Source organism: Mauremys reevesii, linkage group 15 (assembly GCF_016161935.1).
Source record: "Mauremys reevesii isolate NIE-2019 linkage group 15, ASM1616193v1, whole genome shotgun sequence".
NCBI classification, from domain to species: domain Eukaryota; kingdom Metazoa; phylum Chordata; order Testudines; family Geoemydidae; genus Mauremys; species Mauremys reevesii.
This window is the reverse complement of record NC_052637.1, coordinates 31,337,561-31,353,184: the sequence shown is the minus strand read 5'-3', so window position 1 is coordinate 31,353,184 and position 15,624 is coordinate 31,337,561. Positions and strand designations below refer to the sequence as shown.

Here is a 15,624-nt window from a genome sequence, read left to right as displayed (position 1 = left end):
TAAAAGAAATAGGAATTAATAATGGAAATCAGGGTGTAACCTAAACTGTGGGAGGAGCATGGTCTGGAAAGTTTATAGCAGGTGAATGAGGCGCCAGGAGAACTGCTGTGATGGGGGCATTAGACAGGCACATGATAAGGCAAATGCATGACCTTAGAGAAGTCACTTAACCTCTCTAAGCCTCAGTTTCCCATCCATAAAACTGGGATTCTAATACTCACCTCCTCCCTGTGGAGAAGCTTAATTAATGTTTACACAGCCCTGTGAGATGGTTATAGGAGAACTGCTATGGCCCTGCAGAGGACTATTATTAAAATAATAGAAAACACGGGGCCAGTCTCTGATCTCCTCTAAGGATGGGCAAGAGCCACCTGTGGGAGATGCCAATCTGCCAACCAAGTGGCCAGGACATAACATTTATCACACGAGCAATGGGGAGCCTTGTGCTAGCTCACATGTCGCACAGGCCTAGCACTGGCTGTGATGTAACACGGCCATATGTCCAGCTAGCTTTATAGGCACGGAGAAATGCGGCCACCCAGCTCAGCAGATTCCTGAGGGAGTTTCTTCAGAGCCTGCTCTTGAGCACTCATTGATTTTTTACCATTGGCCAATTTCTTTCTCTCTCTCAATATGAAGAATTAACACAATTACTAGTGAGCAAAGCAGTGCTGCAGCCTGCAATAAGGGTGTATGTAGCCCTGGGCTGCACAGATGGGGGCATCCATCCAGTCCCATTTTCATGGCCAGACCAGTTTCTTACGAGTTATGTTGGGATGGGTCTCACGATATCCTGGGGACTGATTCTCCATACCCGGCAGTAGCCTCAGACTCTTAAGAGGAAAATGGAATGAAGCAGCCACAGGACTTCGAGGGATTGCTCACTCTATTCTCTGTGCATGGTGCTGCATTTCATTGCACGTCTGTGTATCACTGCGCCTTCCCCTTAGTGCTTGGCCCGGCCTCTTATTGGAGGGTGGAATGTTACCCCAGAAGGCCCATTACAGATGATCTATGCCAAGTGTTGATTGAGATAATTGGGTCCCAATTAAAATACCCTGCCGCTCTGTACGAGGCTGCGCAATGAAGATCAGACAAGGATGGGGCGTCTCTTCTTTCCAGTGTCGTTGATCAAGCGCAAGTGCCCTGTGGAATCATGTTGGAACAGGGAGTGAAATCCTAGCCCTGCTGATGTCAACGACAAGATTCCCTTTGACTTCAGTGAGCTCCAAATGGCATCAAGGGTCTTCAGAGCTACAGGAGTGTGACCTACCCAGATCCCTTCAAGTAATTCTATGGGAACTCAAGGGCTCCTCCTTGGCCCAGAGGTTCATGTGGCCCCCTAAAGTCTGGGCAGGCGATGCTAGGAACAATGAAGGGGAGAAAACCCAATGCATAAAATAAGGATGTTTACTTCCTGCCTTGCCGCAGCAGCGTAAAGAACAAATCCCATTCAAATAGCAACGAATTCTTCTTTCCCTTGCTGCCCAGGTCTTAAAGGCCTGATGGCCAGAGGCCCCTTAACTCCAGTGCAAATCAGCGGGTGCTCGGCTGTGCAGAAAATCCAGCCCAGCATGCTCTTATAGCACATTTTCAATTGTCATCAACACTCTGGACAGCTGTGGGGGGGGGGCTCCCAAATCCATTTCTTCTTGCTAGGGTGACATTAGGGGCAAAATTCCAAGTGCAGGGAGGGGGCACCTGTTGGCCTCTGAAGAGCGCATGCTTCTGACACAGGGATCAGCGACCAGTGGCCCGGCGTGACTGGGGACTCAACCGGCGGGAGAGCAGGACTCGAGGGCAAGGCTGAGAGGACGTCTTGGGGAGAGTTCTGGCTGCAAGATGGAGTTTTGCTTCTTTTCAGACAATTCCTTTGCCACCGGGTGCCTTTCTCTGGGTTAGTCCCCAGGCTAGCATTGGTCCATCTCAGGTACAGACCTGCCTAATACAAAAGTAAATTCAGCACAGACAGGTCAAGGCCTTCAGATGGGAGGCTGTCCTGTATTCCCTCTGCCAATCCTTCTCTTGGTGGCAGGAGAATTGGCAATCCAGGGAGCACAGAGGGGTGGGAACCAGACTAAAATAGACAAGGGACTCCTGCCATACAGAATTCTTGTCACCCGCAGGCCCAGGGTACGTAATGTGTTTGGATGGCCAAGTCAAATCCCAACTGTTTATTCATTCTCTCACCTTGGTGAAGGCAGGTGGGTCGATTTTGCTCCTCGACTGGTTTAATTCTGCACGACTGCTTTAACCTACCAGCACCCCGGCTCATGCCGCTATGTCATTGGCACAGAGCTCAGGTTGAACCGCTTGCCTTGCGGCATGCCTGAGGAGCACACCAACATGCGAGCGGCCCACGCCCTCTGTCGGGGTTTATCGCTCACATAGGCAATGCCCAGCACAGGAGGATATCGCTCAGCTCGTTACCCAAGGAGTCATCCTGCAGTGGTATCAGAGCACTCGCCACAAACACTAGGACCATGCTGCTACTAATCATCCAGGATGGCTGGACATTGCTCAAGCCAAATTATACAACCCTCTTACATAAACCAGGTGTTGTGCTGCTGCAGTGGGAGGAGAACCCACGGCTTCCCTGCTCAGGTTTGGTTTCATCCCCTGGGCATTCAGTGGAAATACACCGCACTGGTCTGTCCAGTCTACGTGGCACGGGCAGCTCCTCCCACTAACCTTGGGAGCAGCAGGAATTCAAAAGCTAAGAGTCCTCAGGTCCCCTGGGGCTCGGGTTAGCAGCCCTCTGCTCAACACAAGCTCTTCGGATCACTGGTTGATACCTTTGGCAAACCCGGGTCCCCTTGTCTTTTTGGGCCTGGAGGGAGAGCACAGAGGGAGAGTGCAGGCAGAACAATCTTCCCCCCAGGTAGCGCCTTGCCTAGCTAAGGGGCATAAAGGAGCGAGAGCTGGCAGGCTTCATCCCCAGGCTGGAGGGCAGATTTGCAGGATGCTGGAGCGGGATCCTACAGGACTGGATGGAGTTTTAGATTTTGACCTTCACACCCAAGTCCCGTCCATCTCTCCCTTTCTTACCTCCTGATGCATGACCAGCCTGCCCACTCCCCACGCAAGCTGCCATCCTAATCACTGTGACCGTGCCGGCCAGAGCAGGGCTCCCATCCAGGGACATCACATCTCTCCAGCTCTGGCTGGCCACAGGCTGGTAGTTCAACCTATTTCCCGACAGCGGAATGTGTCTTTATTTTTAACCGCTTCCCCTTGAGCACTGATGGGGAGGTCGCCCACACAACTGTGGACCCTTAGGGGGCGCTCAGCTGGGACGCAGCCTCTCGTCACCTCCGACCAGTCGTTTGTCTGGCTATCGCCGAAAAGAATTCAATAAAAAGCTTTTCTTTTAAACTGAGAAGTAGGGACAAGCTGGAACCAGAAACCCACGTCGAAATCTCCCCCGTTTCTGAGCTTCGTTGCTTAGGCAAAGCTCTATTGGGGAAAAGCCCCGAGACCCAGCCCTCTGTTTGTTTTCACTGACCCGCAGAAAGGCTTCCAAAATGGGGTCCAGCATACTCCACATTCCTACACCTTCCCAGGGCCCGAAACCTCCAGCGTCCCTCCCTGGACCACTTCTGTGACTCAGTTATGTGCCGCCACTACGGAACTAGGCGGCACGTTGAAAACGGAATGGCTGCAGACAGCGTGAACTAACTCGTCTGTCAAACTCAACAGCACAAGGGGCACCGTGCTGTGGGTATCAGTCACTCCCATATTTAAGTCAGCAATAGACTCAGTAAGTAACCTAAGTCAGTAGTTTAAGACATAAAAATTCAGCTGCCATAGAATTTCCCATCTGGAGCAGAAGCCAGGGGGCCTGGCTGCAGCATTAGGCCCATCGTAAATTCCAGTTGGGTGCCACCCTACCAGGGACAGTGGCACCCTGGGAGAGGCAGGGACTCCCCAGCTGAAGGGCAGCAGCAGCATGGGGAGAGCCCCAGGACCACTCAAGCAGAAGGCAGAAGCCACTTCCTGGGTGGAGAGAGCTGGAGCCTGGGCTGAGACTATCCTTAGGGTCCACATCTCCTCATTTCCCATTAGAAGCCAGCCCTGCTTTCCTCTGTTGATGCTTTCCTTGCCATTTGGATTGCTCACTCGCTGCCAGAATAAGGGCAGAGCAAAGGATCTTGCTGAGATAACAACCTCCCCCCCAACCCACCCCCGCTTCCATTGTACATGGCAAATCAAACACCATGGTATCAAGCCAGACACCTTCTGAGTCTTATCCACCACCACCCCTGCAACCGTTGAAATCTACATCCCATTATGCTGCTAATTGTGGCCACATGACGTAAGGAATGAGTAGTATCAGGAAGAGGTACGTGCAGCAAGACGAAATTACATCAGAGGCCGGATTCCGTCTGGGCCAGTCATCGTCCGTCTCTCTGTCCTTCTTCCCATCCTTATCTCCAGTTCTCCACTGGCACTGATTGGGGGGAAAGTCCCTAGAGGAACAATATCCCTTGGGCTTGCCTAATTTTCTCTTCCTCCTTCCTCCATTCCCTTGCAATCCCTCACCGGCCCCCTCCTGCCATCCTGCACTTCTAGCAAATCTTCCCACGCCGCCAGCTTTGCTCTCCCACTCATTCCTCCCCCCCCCCCATCACTGCCCCACCTGGCAGTCCCCCCAGCTCTCACTTGCCCCATGCCCCTGGTTGGGGTAACACATAGAGGTGGAGGAGACAGCATGCTCCCCATCCCCCTGGGAGGCCAGGAGTTCTTTCTTTCTTCCCCCGGCTTTGCGGCTCCATTCGGCTGCCCGCAACAAAGCGGAAGGTGATGGAAGGTGGTGGAAGAAGAAAAAGAACCCAGATGGGAGAGGCTTTAGGCTGCTCCTAGTGGCTGGAGGTGGAGAGGGAGCACTGGGACCAGCCAAGACAAACCTCCGTCTGCTTCTAAAAACCTGCAACACGTCTTCCAGATCTCAGTGCACAACGTGCACCCCTGGGGCTTAGGGCAGCCAGGTCTTTGGGCTCTAGCTTCCCTACAGGCAGAGGCAGCATGATGGAAGGAATTCACTGCAGCACATGGGGGAAGAGGAAGGCCAATGCCAAGCGCAGCATGACTGGAGAGCACTTTCCCCCTTTATGATTATGGCACATACATGCAAAACATGTTAGCAGAGGGGACGCCTTTTTGCTCATCCAGCCTGCAGGCAAAACAAGTTGGTTTTGTCAATGTGTTGCTAGTTGGTGGCTAACTGCCAGGTGATGCAAACCAGACAGAAACCTCTGATTTCACGAACGAGAGCCTGAGATTGACATAGGATCACTGAATCCCTGCAGTCCAGGCCCCCAAATCTGTTACGCTGAGCACGCAAGCTCCTTAGCAGGTGTACACACAGTGAACCAACATGAATGAACACTGGGCAAAATTCTACTCTCAGCAATCTCAGAGTGGTCGTGTTTTTATAGCACTTTCAAAGTGCCAAATTCTTCCCTCAGTTACACCATGCAAGTCCACCAGGGCTGCCTGACCATATACGAGAGCAGAGGCCAGTTCCCAGCACTTTGGAGAATGCTGTAAAACACATTAGAAAATTACACAATATCCCGTAATGTAAGACTTGTTCTCCATTTTGCAGATGGGGAAAATCAAGGTACAGGGAGGTCAGGGGACTTGCCCAAGGTCACAGAATGAGTCAGTGGCAGAGCCAGGGATTAAAGCTTCAGCAACAGGCATTATTCACACACTAGGGGGTGGAGCAATGCTTCAGAGGGAGGCAGGGACCTTAGTAAAGAGCAAGGGTGATATACTAGCATCTGTCAAAGCTAATTCTCTTCTGGGTCCCTTTGCTCTACCTGCCTGGTGCCTCGCTGCTACTCCTCAAGCAGGTTTCTGGATCTTCAAGTTGGCTGGGATTGAAGACCTGACACCCGTTCCTCCTCTTATTCCCAGGCTGTGTCTGAACCACTGGCCACAGCAGGTTCCTCACAATCATAGCAACTGAACCACAACACACTTGGGAAGCCAGTGATGGAGCAAGGTCAGTGAAACAGGAGGTTTCTCCTCCTTTTTATCTTTATTGTTGCTGTTGGAGTTGTCCTTCCTTAACTCAGGCGGGGAGGCTGCAGACTCAATAGCTCGGTTATGGAACAAGACATGCTAAAACGGTCTGTTATGCCTCTCATTGACCCCGGTGCTGGAGTAACTGCATGGACTGCAGTGGCGTTCCTCCTGACTTACACCTGAATGAGGTGAGAATCAGGATCTCAGGGCTTGATTCTCCATTGCCCTGCACCACATGTAGCTATTTCCATGTGCAAAGTGAGTTTAAAACCCTGCCTGGGATGGGCGTGAGAGGGTTCTGATTTGCTAGTGTTTCCCAGCCATTTTGCTCAGGTGTAAATGACTCCAAGTGGTCGCTGATTCTGCGATAGAGCTTTCCAGGAGTTTGCAAGGATTGTCAGTTTCATTCAGAGACTCCCCACACGGGGGTGCTCTGCTCAAGAACATCATCGCCACCTGGCCTGCCATTATCTATTTGACACGGGTATGAAGAAACAGGCAATAGCCAGGAGAGGTAAAGCGTTAAGTAGCCACATTTCATTGGGATAAATGAAAGCTCATGGGGCCAGCATCCGATCTCAGTCATGCAAGTGGAAATCCAGAGTAACGCACTTAAGGCAAAGGGAGGATTGATCCTGTTTCCATGGGCTGCCAATCCTGCTCCTCCGGTGAAGGCAGTCACTCTGGATTTACCCTAGTGACTGAAATCACCATTTGGCTCAGTGCCAGGCTTTCGGTTCATTTGTGTCAGTATGGAGGGACCTCCAGTCTGTCAGGCTGAGGGTTTTACCTGGAGTACTTTGCTATCCCCTCTAGGTTCTTCCACCACCTCTCTAAGCACCTGTATCTTGATCTCTTACTTCACTCCCCTCTCTCTTGCAAAAGCAGTGACTAAGGGGAGACACAGCCACCTGCCAGTCCTTAAAGGGTGTAAACATCAGAGACAGAGAGGAATTACTGAGGGTGATACCAGGGAGCATCACTGAGTGGAAGGAAATTAATAAAGGGGGAATTTAGGCTGAATATCAGGAAGTGAGATGGATCAGGCTGGGCAATATTCTCCCAGGAGAAGAGGTGGAAGTTCCATGGCTCCAGGCATTAAAACTTAGATCAGACCCAGCACTAGAAAAGTGTTGTATTTAAAAGCAACAAGAAGCCACGTCTGCAGAGTTTTCGTCACACACCGATCACAGCTTTCCTAAATGCCACTCGATAAAGTCAGGCTCCGCTACTTAAACACAATAAGGTCAATGGAATGGAACCAAAGCCATGTCGTACATGCCCGAATTAGCAGTGGGCGGCTCTCTCTGAAGGCTTGGTGGCTGTGTGCTCTGGTTGGATGAGCACTCTTGTTATTCGAGTGCCAGCAACGCGCTCTGGGGACAGATCTTCACCTGGTGTAACACTGGCATTGATCTATTGCAGCCAGTGGAGCTGTGACAGTTTGCACCAGCTGAGGATCTGCCCAAAGGAGCCTACAGTCTAAGGCCTCCATCCTGCAACATGCTTCTTGCACCCCCCTCATGCTTTAATGGGGGTCTGCCCAAATTTGGGGCTCGGCTACCTGGAACTCAGGATCAGGGCTTAAGGAACAAACCCAGAGAAGACAGGATACGCTGAGAAGCCCAGCATATCCTGTCCCTGTTATCAGGTGCTATTGAGCACCCTGCAAAACCCTCCTTTCTGCATCCTCAGCCCTTCCACTCCCCTATCCCCTCCAGCACATTCTGGCTCCCCGTACCTGGTGGAAGGTGTGCTTGGCATTAGGCTGCTAGACCTTCTCCTCCACACAAGGGTCAAGGATCTTCTTTAGTGGGCAAATCCCCAGATCCCTCCAGGGACTTCTGGCTGGCAGGGCTGTTCGTCCCTCATCCCCCTGCCAAAGGTGAGCTGCTTCCACTCACAGCCAGAAACGCAGGGAGAAGCTGGCCTGGCTCGCAGCATTTTTGGTTCCAGGCTTGGAATGGAAAACAACGTTTTTGGGACACGTAGGAACCTCAGGGAAGGTTCCGTCAGGCATCTGGGCAAAGATCTGGATGCTGGTCCAAGGATGGCCCCCAGCCTCAGTTGACAGAGGAAGGTTCCGAATGAACGCGGAGGGGTTTGTTCTTTCCTAACTCCAGTCAATCTGTTTTGGCAAAGCGGCTCCCACATTGCAGCCAACGTGAAGCTGGATGCCATGGCATGTAATCCAAATCCTTTTGGGTGCCATGGCATGTAATTAACCTGTGGCACTCACTGCTGCGGGGCAATTAGCCAGGGTTTCGTAGGAAGGAGGAAGCAGGGAAATGAATAAGAATAGCATGTGCAATGGCATTAAATGACAAGGGCTATTAATCCCTCATGCTGCATGGCAGGAGCCACTTTTTCGTGATGCCCCCATGCGATAATTTGATATCTGTCCCCGGGGCAATTTTGCATGCTTGGCTATTTGCTTTTCCCTCCTTCCTTCTCTGTGCTGTATCCTGCACACCCAGGGTCATTGTCTTCACATATGTCACCATTCCAAACACAAACAATAACAGCTTGAAGACAATGCAGGGCAGGGTGATTAGGTCAGGAATCAAGGCTCACCCTGGGAAGGGTAATAGTAGAGGCCTGTTCTCACCACACCCTGCCTCTGTTTGTGATAAAGGCTGGAGTGAGACTCAAGTCCTCCCTGAGCAGGGGCAGGCTGGGGCTTTCCTGCATGGCTCATGCAGGGCCGCCCTAGGACTTGTCCTCTCTGCCAGACGCCTGTGAGGGCAGCATCCCACGTGATGAGGCCACTCATCCACAATGAACTTATTCCACGCAGACTCCCAGAACTATCCAGATACTTACGTGAGCCCACCACTGTAGTATCCAAACACATCATGTGCATCAGGGAATTTTTCCCCACAACACCCCTGGCATGCAGGGAAGTATTATGAGATGGGAAACTGAGGCACTGTGCGATTAAATGACTTGTGCAAGGTCACACTGGGAGTCTGTGGCAGAGTTAAGAACTGATCCCAGCTCTCCTGCATCCCACTCTGGTGCCTTCACTACATGACTATCTAACAGCTGTTAGAGTCAGACTGTACCAACTACAGTTTCACGGGGGGACAGAGAAGCAGACAGTATCTGTGCACGTGGATTCCGATGCCTCAACATTACCAGCCACTAGGGCCCTGTTATTGCTGCCACAATGGGTGTTTGCTAATTTGCCCGATTTAGTGAAAGATAGGATGTGTTTCTTACAGACCCACCGTAGCAAGATGCGCTCCCAGCGCCATAAATTACCCTCAGTTCTTTGTGCCTCTCAATGAATTTATTAGCCACTGTAAAACACATCCAGCATTATTCACCCACATCATCTAACCCAACAGCTCCTCCCCACTCCCTCCACCACACTGTCCCGCTCCCGGCTTCGCCCACCCTGTTTTGGGGTCCTTGCTCAAAACCAACCACGCCGGGCCAGTCATTGCAAGCTAACTAGACTGATGACTCAAGCTAATGCCCAGGCTGTTGCATTGCTAGGAAGCTCTGCACACACCTGCTGAAGTTGCGCCACAGCAGAAGATCCACATGCTGGCGTCTCTCTGTTTTTATTCCATTTTCAGTTGATATCAGCAATAACGATCTTGGCGATGAACGTTGCCTGGGGATTAGCAGCCTCAGCACCTTGGGTGATCAGGGCCACCCACCAGGTCTTGAACCCTCAGAATTAGTGCTTAGCTAGTGTATTAGAGGCACATGCTGCACCCGACTGCCTCGGTGCATAAGCCCCACAAAGCAGCATCGTTCTGGTTCTGCTACAGCGATGGGGAGTGGAGGGACAGGTCAGAGAGAGGGAGTGCAAGGGACTCCCAGCCCCTGAGCTGCATGGCAGCTCATTCCTCAGCAGCGTGTGGAGCGGTATTGAGGACAGGTCAGGGAGGCAGAAGAGGCATGGCCAGTAGATCAGCATCTATGTGGATTCAGTGACCAAATTCTCGTGAGCAGGGTGGGCTCAGCAGGCCTAGGGCGGCTACACCGATGCTCCACCCTTTGTCACAGGGCTGGGGATGAGGGCCCTGCTCCAGCAAAGCACTGAAGCGTGTACTTAACTTCAAGTCCACATGCCTCATTGAAGTCAATGGGACTATTCACGTGCCTACGTGCTTTGCAGAACTGGAACACAGGTGCAAGGGACCAGGATTTGGCTCAAACGTCATTAAGTCAAATATCTGATCTAGTGTCAACAATTTGAAAACTTCCTCCTCCCCCCAGTTTATTAGAACAATCAGTGGGAACCTGCATTGGCTGGCTCCTGAGCATTTTGAAATCAGAATACTGATTTCAATGAACTAGCTGAGCAAACCGCACCATATAATCAAACCCAACCTCCCTGCCTACCCACTGGCCAGCTCCATGCTGCAGCAGGGCTCCATAGCCTAGCATATTGAAAGCTTGTTATTTTAACACAGTTATCACTTTAACGTGCAAGGCGTTTTCTGTTCCTGTTTGTCAGCTAGGGTGCATCAGAGCCAGCCTAGAGTAAGGTGCAGGGAGTTATACTTCTCTGTTATAGGGAGCAGCCTGCTTTGTCTCTCTCTGTTTTTTGGATTCTTGGGTGTTATTCTGAGTTCTAAGAAATAGAGTCCTGTTATGTTCCAACTTCCAGTAAGAGTATTTTATGCTTTTATCTAACTTCTCTGTGAGTATGCCAGGAAAACAACACATGGGACTATGATGCCACAGCATGGTGCATGCTGGGATGTTATAGCCCCAGAAGAGCCTGTAATGTGAATCGTTGCGGGGAGGGGGGGGGAAATCTGAACTATTAAAAAGAGAAAAGTGTAAAAGTCATTGTACCATGATGGGGTGATGTCTCCAACACCTGGCCCTGATGGTGAGGGGAGTAAAATCCCTGGTGTATGGGACCAGGCAGAGTCCCTGTCACAACACAACCCCCCTCCAGTATTTGGGAGGTTTGCGCACACTGCTGCAGGGGCACAGGTCTGTGCTCGGGGTACCTGAAGCCTGACCCTACCCCTGCTCAGCCAGCTCTAGTATGTTTACATGATACGTTCCTTTGGGAAGAGGCAGCTGTATTTCATAACCCACCTCCCCAACTCAACTTCAAAGCCTTCTGCCACCTGACAAAGCCTCTTGGGAACAACAGCAGGGCCCAGTCTCCCAGACAACACGCCCCGAGCCTCGTGTTTCATTCCAGCACGGCTCTTGGGAACATTGTGATGCCTGCAAGTTTTCATGGGCCAAAGCCCTGACCGACTTCTCAGCTGGCAGGTCACAGGTCTGGGAGCTATTTATCCCTAACACAGGCTTCAGCATCCCCTGTGCCTGCCATTAAAACGCTTGACTCAACTCTCTGTTTGGGCATGGCAGCAGCGTTGTTACAGGCTCATCTTTGTAGGAGAGACCATCCCCCATCCAGCAGTCAAGACATAGAGCAGATCCCTTTGTCTGCTAAGGTCACTGTAGGAAAGCCCCCCCGCAGGAGTTTTAAGTAACTCATTGACCACAGGCTGTGGTGATGTAGAGCCCAAGGGCAAAAGAAGAAGCCCCTAGCACTTCACTAAAGGAGAATCTCCGTTATTAGCAGTCTATGCCCTATGCCACAGCACTGGTCTGATTCTCTCCAGCAGAGGGCAGTGATAGGAATCCACCTTAACTAATATGTTACAAGAGATTTTCAGGCAGGATCTAAAATGTATTTACTCACCCTGGAGGACTCAGCCAGGTCAGATCCCCCTTGTACCGGGCACTGTACAGACACAGAGCAAAGGACAGCCCCTTCCCTAAACAGCTTCTGATCTCAAAGAGGCAATGATGCACATTCACACAGTAACTGTTTTAAAGCACGCAGTGATTCAGTGCAGACTATTACACACAAGCCTCTGGAACACCTGGTTCTCCCAAACATAGACAAAGCTGCTTTGTTAATTGCAGGCAACAACTTAAATAGAGAAAATAAAACACATCCTGCCCTCCACTGGCCTAAACTAGCACACAACAGATCCCCAGGAGACTTCTCTTGTCACTTACAAATCAGTGGCTTTCTGGCACAGACAGCAGGGCATGCGCTTCCATTCTAGCTCCTCTCCACGCTGGGGGTGGTTGCTAAGCCCTTCTGTTTATGGCCAATTGGCCACAGCTGCTGCTGCTGTGCAGCTTTCTGGCTGTCAGTGGTTGTTGGGAACATCTGGAAGCAAGCAGGAAAAACACACTTACAGAGGCACATTTGGAACTTCTTGTGTTTAATTGTGATCTCGACTCATACCAGGGTAACATCATTGATTTCACAGGCATTGGTCCAGATCTACATCAATGTGAGATCAGACTCAAGCCCTGAGCATGCAAAGCTCATCGTTAACTGGGTCAAACTCAGCCTGGAGTGAGTGGGTGAAACTCCTGCCACCTCAGGTTTAAGCCAGGGCTGGATTTGGCCCCTGGAGTTCAGTCACCCACGTGCCTCTGTGGAATTTCTTTCACGGCAACACAGAAGATAAAGTTGGCTGGTGAATTGTGCTTTTTTTCCCCCCTCTGTGCCTGCTTTCCTAGAGCAGGGACTTGAAACATTCTCATCATTGTCCACCATGTACTCATGATCTTCCAGAAAGACATCTGCACTCTGAGCAAAGATAGGGACCCAACAAATGGGGGAAGTTTTTAAAAATCCTCATAATGCTATGTGTTCCTAAAGCGCTTCCTCCCAAAGCATTTAATCCACTACAGACACTTCCCCCACTGCTGAAATGCAGCCACCTCTGGGGGTGGAATGCATCAGCCCTTGGCAATACACCAGCACTCAGCAACACACAACAGTGTAGGACAGGATGTGAAGCCCCAGCTGGACCTGCAGGGGATAGTTAAGAAGGCAGCCTGGACTTACCTAAACTGGGATTTGCCCAGGACATCTGCAATGAGCACATGTTGTCAGGACTTCAGTTTTACATCTTATTTCAAAGATGGCACTTCCAGCAGTAGAGCAGCTACTGTCTCAGAGCTGCAGTATCAGGGGGTAACCGTGTTAGTCTGTATCCACAAAAACAACAAGGAGTCCGGTGGCACCTTAAAGACTAACAGAGCTGCAGTGTTCTCCTGAGGTACATGCCTGGAGACATCAGCCGCAGGAGATCCTAAGATTCTCTATCATTCTCCAAGGTGGACAAATCACCTCACCCCAGAGACAGAAGCACACCACCCTCCATGAGCCCAACAGGCTTTCGGCAGTAAGTTTCCCCTTTCAGCAACAGGGGATACTCTGATCTGGCCCCTGATTTCCCATGGGAAGGCTCCCTTGTCCCTTCCAAGTACTGGCCAGCCCCCATCCTGTTTAACTTGTGCAGCTGATGAGCTGACAACTCAAGGCTGTACAAATGCAGAGTTTCCAAACTGGCTCAGTGGTAGGTATCCCAACAGAGTCCGCACTGGGGTTTTCCAACATGACTTTGTAACTGGGTAGCTTGGTGAAGAGAGAACCAAGGAGTCAACTTTCCCACAGGCTGCCATGTCGGGCCCAACTCAGAGCCGCTCATGATGCCTCTGGCACGTTGCATGCTGGGACGGCTCTGCACAAGTGGGAAGTCAGTAACCGAACCGTAGGAAGTAAAGGAAACTGTAGATAAAACCCTGATCATTTGTTGTACGAATGGGTCGAAATAACGCCCTGGGATGGGCAGGGCGGGAGAGGGGGTGTTTGGAGTGTGGAGAAGCAGATCAGGGAGTGCAGCCCTGTGGGCAAAGCTTGGTTCATTTTTTAACCCTGAAGTTTCTGTTTCATCTTTCACATTTCCCACGTAGTAACAGCTCTGCGTGTCGGCCCCTGTAACACAGGCCCCGGGAGGGGACTTCTTGCAAGGAAATTTCAGTGAAGAGGGCATCACAGCATTTTAGTTCTGTCTTCCTGGAGCCTCTCTGCCCTCCCTATGGCTCTGGCCCCTGGCAGAGCTCTCCCAGAAGTTTGAGTCCAATGCAGCCGTGCCAATTAGGGACCCGCACGGGCTACGGCACAGCCCGGGCATTGGTGAGAAAGTTAAACATGGTTTATAAAGCTGGCCGTATGGAGCACGGTTCTCCTTCACTTCCACTGGATTGTGCCCATTGACTTCAGTGGAATTTTGCTTGATTTGCAAGCGTGAGCTCAGTATAAGAACTCAGGTTCCCAATCTCTGGCACAGGGAAAGCATTTGAGCCCTGCACTGACCTTTGATTCCCACAGCAGGGCACCACTGGAAGAAGGTGCAGGTGTTTTTTTAGTATTGGGCTCAAGGACACAGCCTGAATCGGTTTCTGTGTGGAAGGGCAGTGTATTTACAGAGGGGTGTGCCCAGACTGGCCTACACGCTGCTTTCACAAGCAGCCTCTCCAAAAGGAGTTTGTTGTTCCCAGTAGCCTCTGACATGCAATTAGCACATGTGAACTCTCCAGCTGACTTACGAGTCATGCATACAAACCAGAGAAGGCAGTGTTGCCTAATGGGTAGAGTACTGTGCAGGGACTTGGGTTCTGTCCCCAGCTCTGCTGCTGGATTGTTGTATGACCTTAGGCAAGTCATTTCACTGCCCTCTGCCTCAGTTTCCCCACCTGTAAAATGGGGATAAAGTTGCTTTCCAAATGAAAAGCACTAGGTAAGAGCTAGGAATTGTTAGGAGTCACTGGTGCTTCCTCGCAGTCAGGGAGTCTGTCTAACGTGTGTAACTAGTTAGCAGTTAGAAACGCTGAGCTCCTCCTGTGAGCTAAGCCAGGGAACTGCTTTAAATTGTATTGGGAGCAGAATCTTTTTTATTTGGGGGAAGATGGGCAATGCGCCAAAAGCAAACCATACCAAGGAGGGGAGGAGACAGACAGCTGTTCAGTTTATGACGACTTCTGAGACAAAATCCCGCTGGTCTTACTGAGTATGTCTATACTACACTCTAAGCCCAGGCTCTGACTCAGGTTTGAGCCCACGCCCCCGTTCTGTCCACACACAAATCAGTCTGAGTTGGTCCGCAAGCACTCAGAGCCCAGATCTTAGGACCCTCCTGGGGGTGGGTAAGAACCTGAGTCCTGCTCTGACTTGGGTCCAAGCCCTGTCATTCTGCCGTCTGGATGCAGCTCAAACCCCAGACCCGAGTGAGAAGGGCTGCGCAGTTCTGTATATGGACGCATTAGCACGGCTGTGATACCCAGGTCCAGCACTTGTAAGGCCAGGTTTACAATGCAGTGTGGACACTCAAGTGCAGGCTTGGAAACACGGAGTCCATGAGCCCGGGTCCCATAGACCTGGGATTACAATGCAGTGTAGACTCTGCTGGCTCTTTCCTGAACTTCAACATAAGCAGATAAGGGGAGCAGGATCTGTCCGTAGCCACTCCAGTCTGCTGCCCAGCGGGTGCAGCATGAGGCTCGATGGGTGGCCCCTGTAATAATCCAGAGTAAAGCAAAGGCTGATGGTGCTTGCAGCAGGCTGGAGTGACACTGACACCACTCGGAGGCCTGCACTGCACTCGGGTGCTTGAAGGGGTAGATTGGCACCGTTTTAATGCCTGGCCAGGGCCACCCAGCCACGCTGACCCAGTTGTCAGACCTCGCTGCCTGTGCTCCACAGCCAGGCTGTTTGTTACCCGAGTGCTGAGACTC

At 51.3% G+C, this 15,624-nt stretch overlaps 1 protein-coding gene across 1 annotated transcript in view; it reads right to left on the bottom strand.

Moving 5' to 3' along the window:
* FADS6 (fatty acid desaturase 6) overlaps nt 1–12,118 on the bottom strand; it is a 52,813-nt gene extending 40,695 nt beyond the window's left edge. The window contains exon 1 of the mRNA XM_039502370.1: nt 12,046–12,118. Coding sequence (XP_039358304.1) covers nt 12,046–12,080 — 35 coding nt within the window. The 5' untranslated portion in view covers nt 12,081–12,118. The remainder of the gene's footprint in view (nt 1–12,045) is intronic.
* Between the last annotated feature and the right edge of the window lie 3,506 nt (nt 12,119–15,624).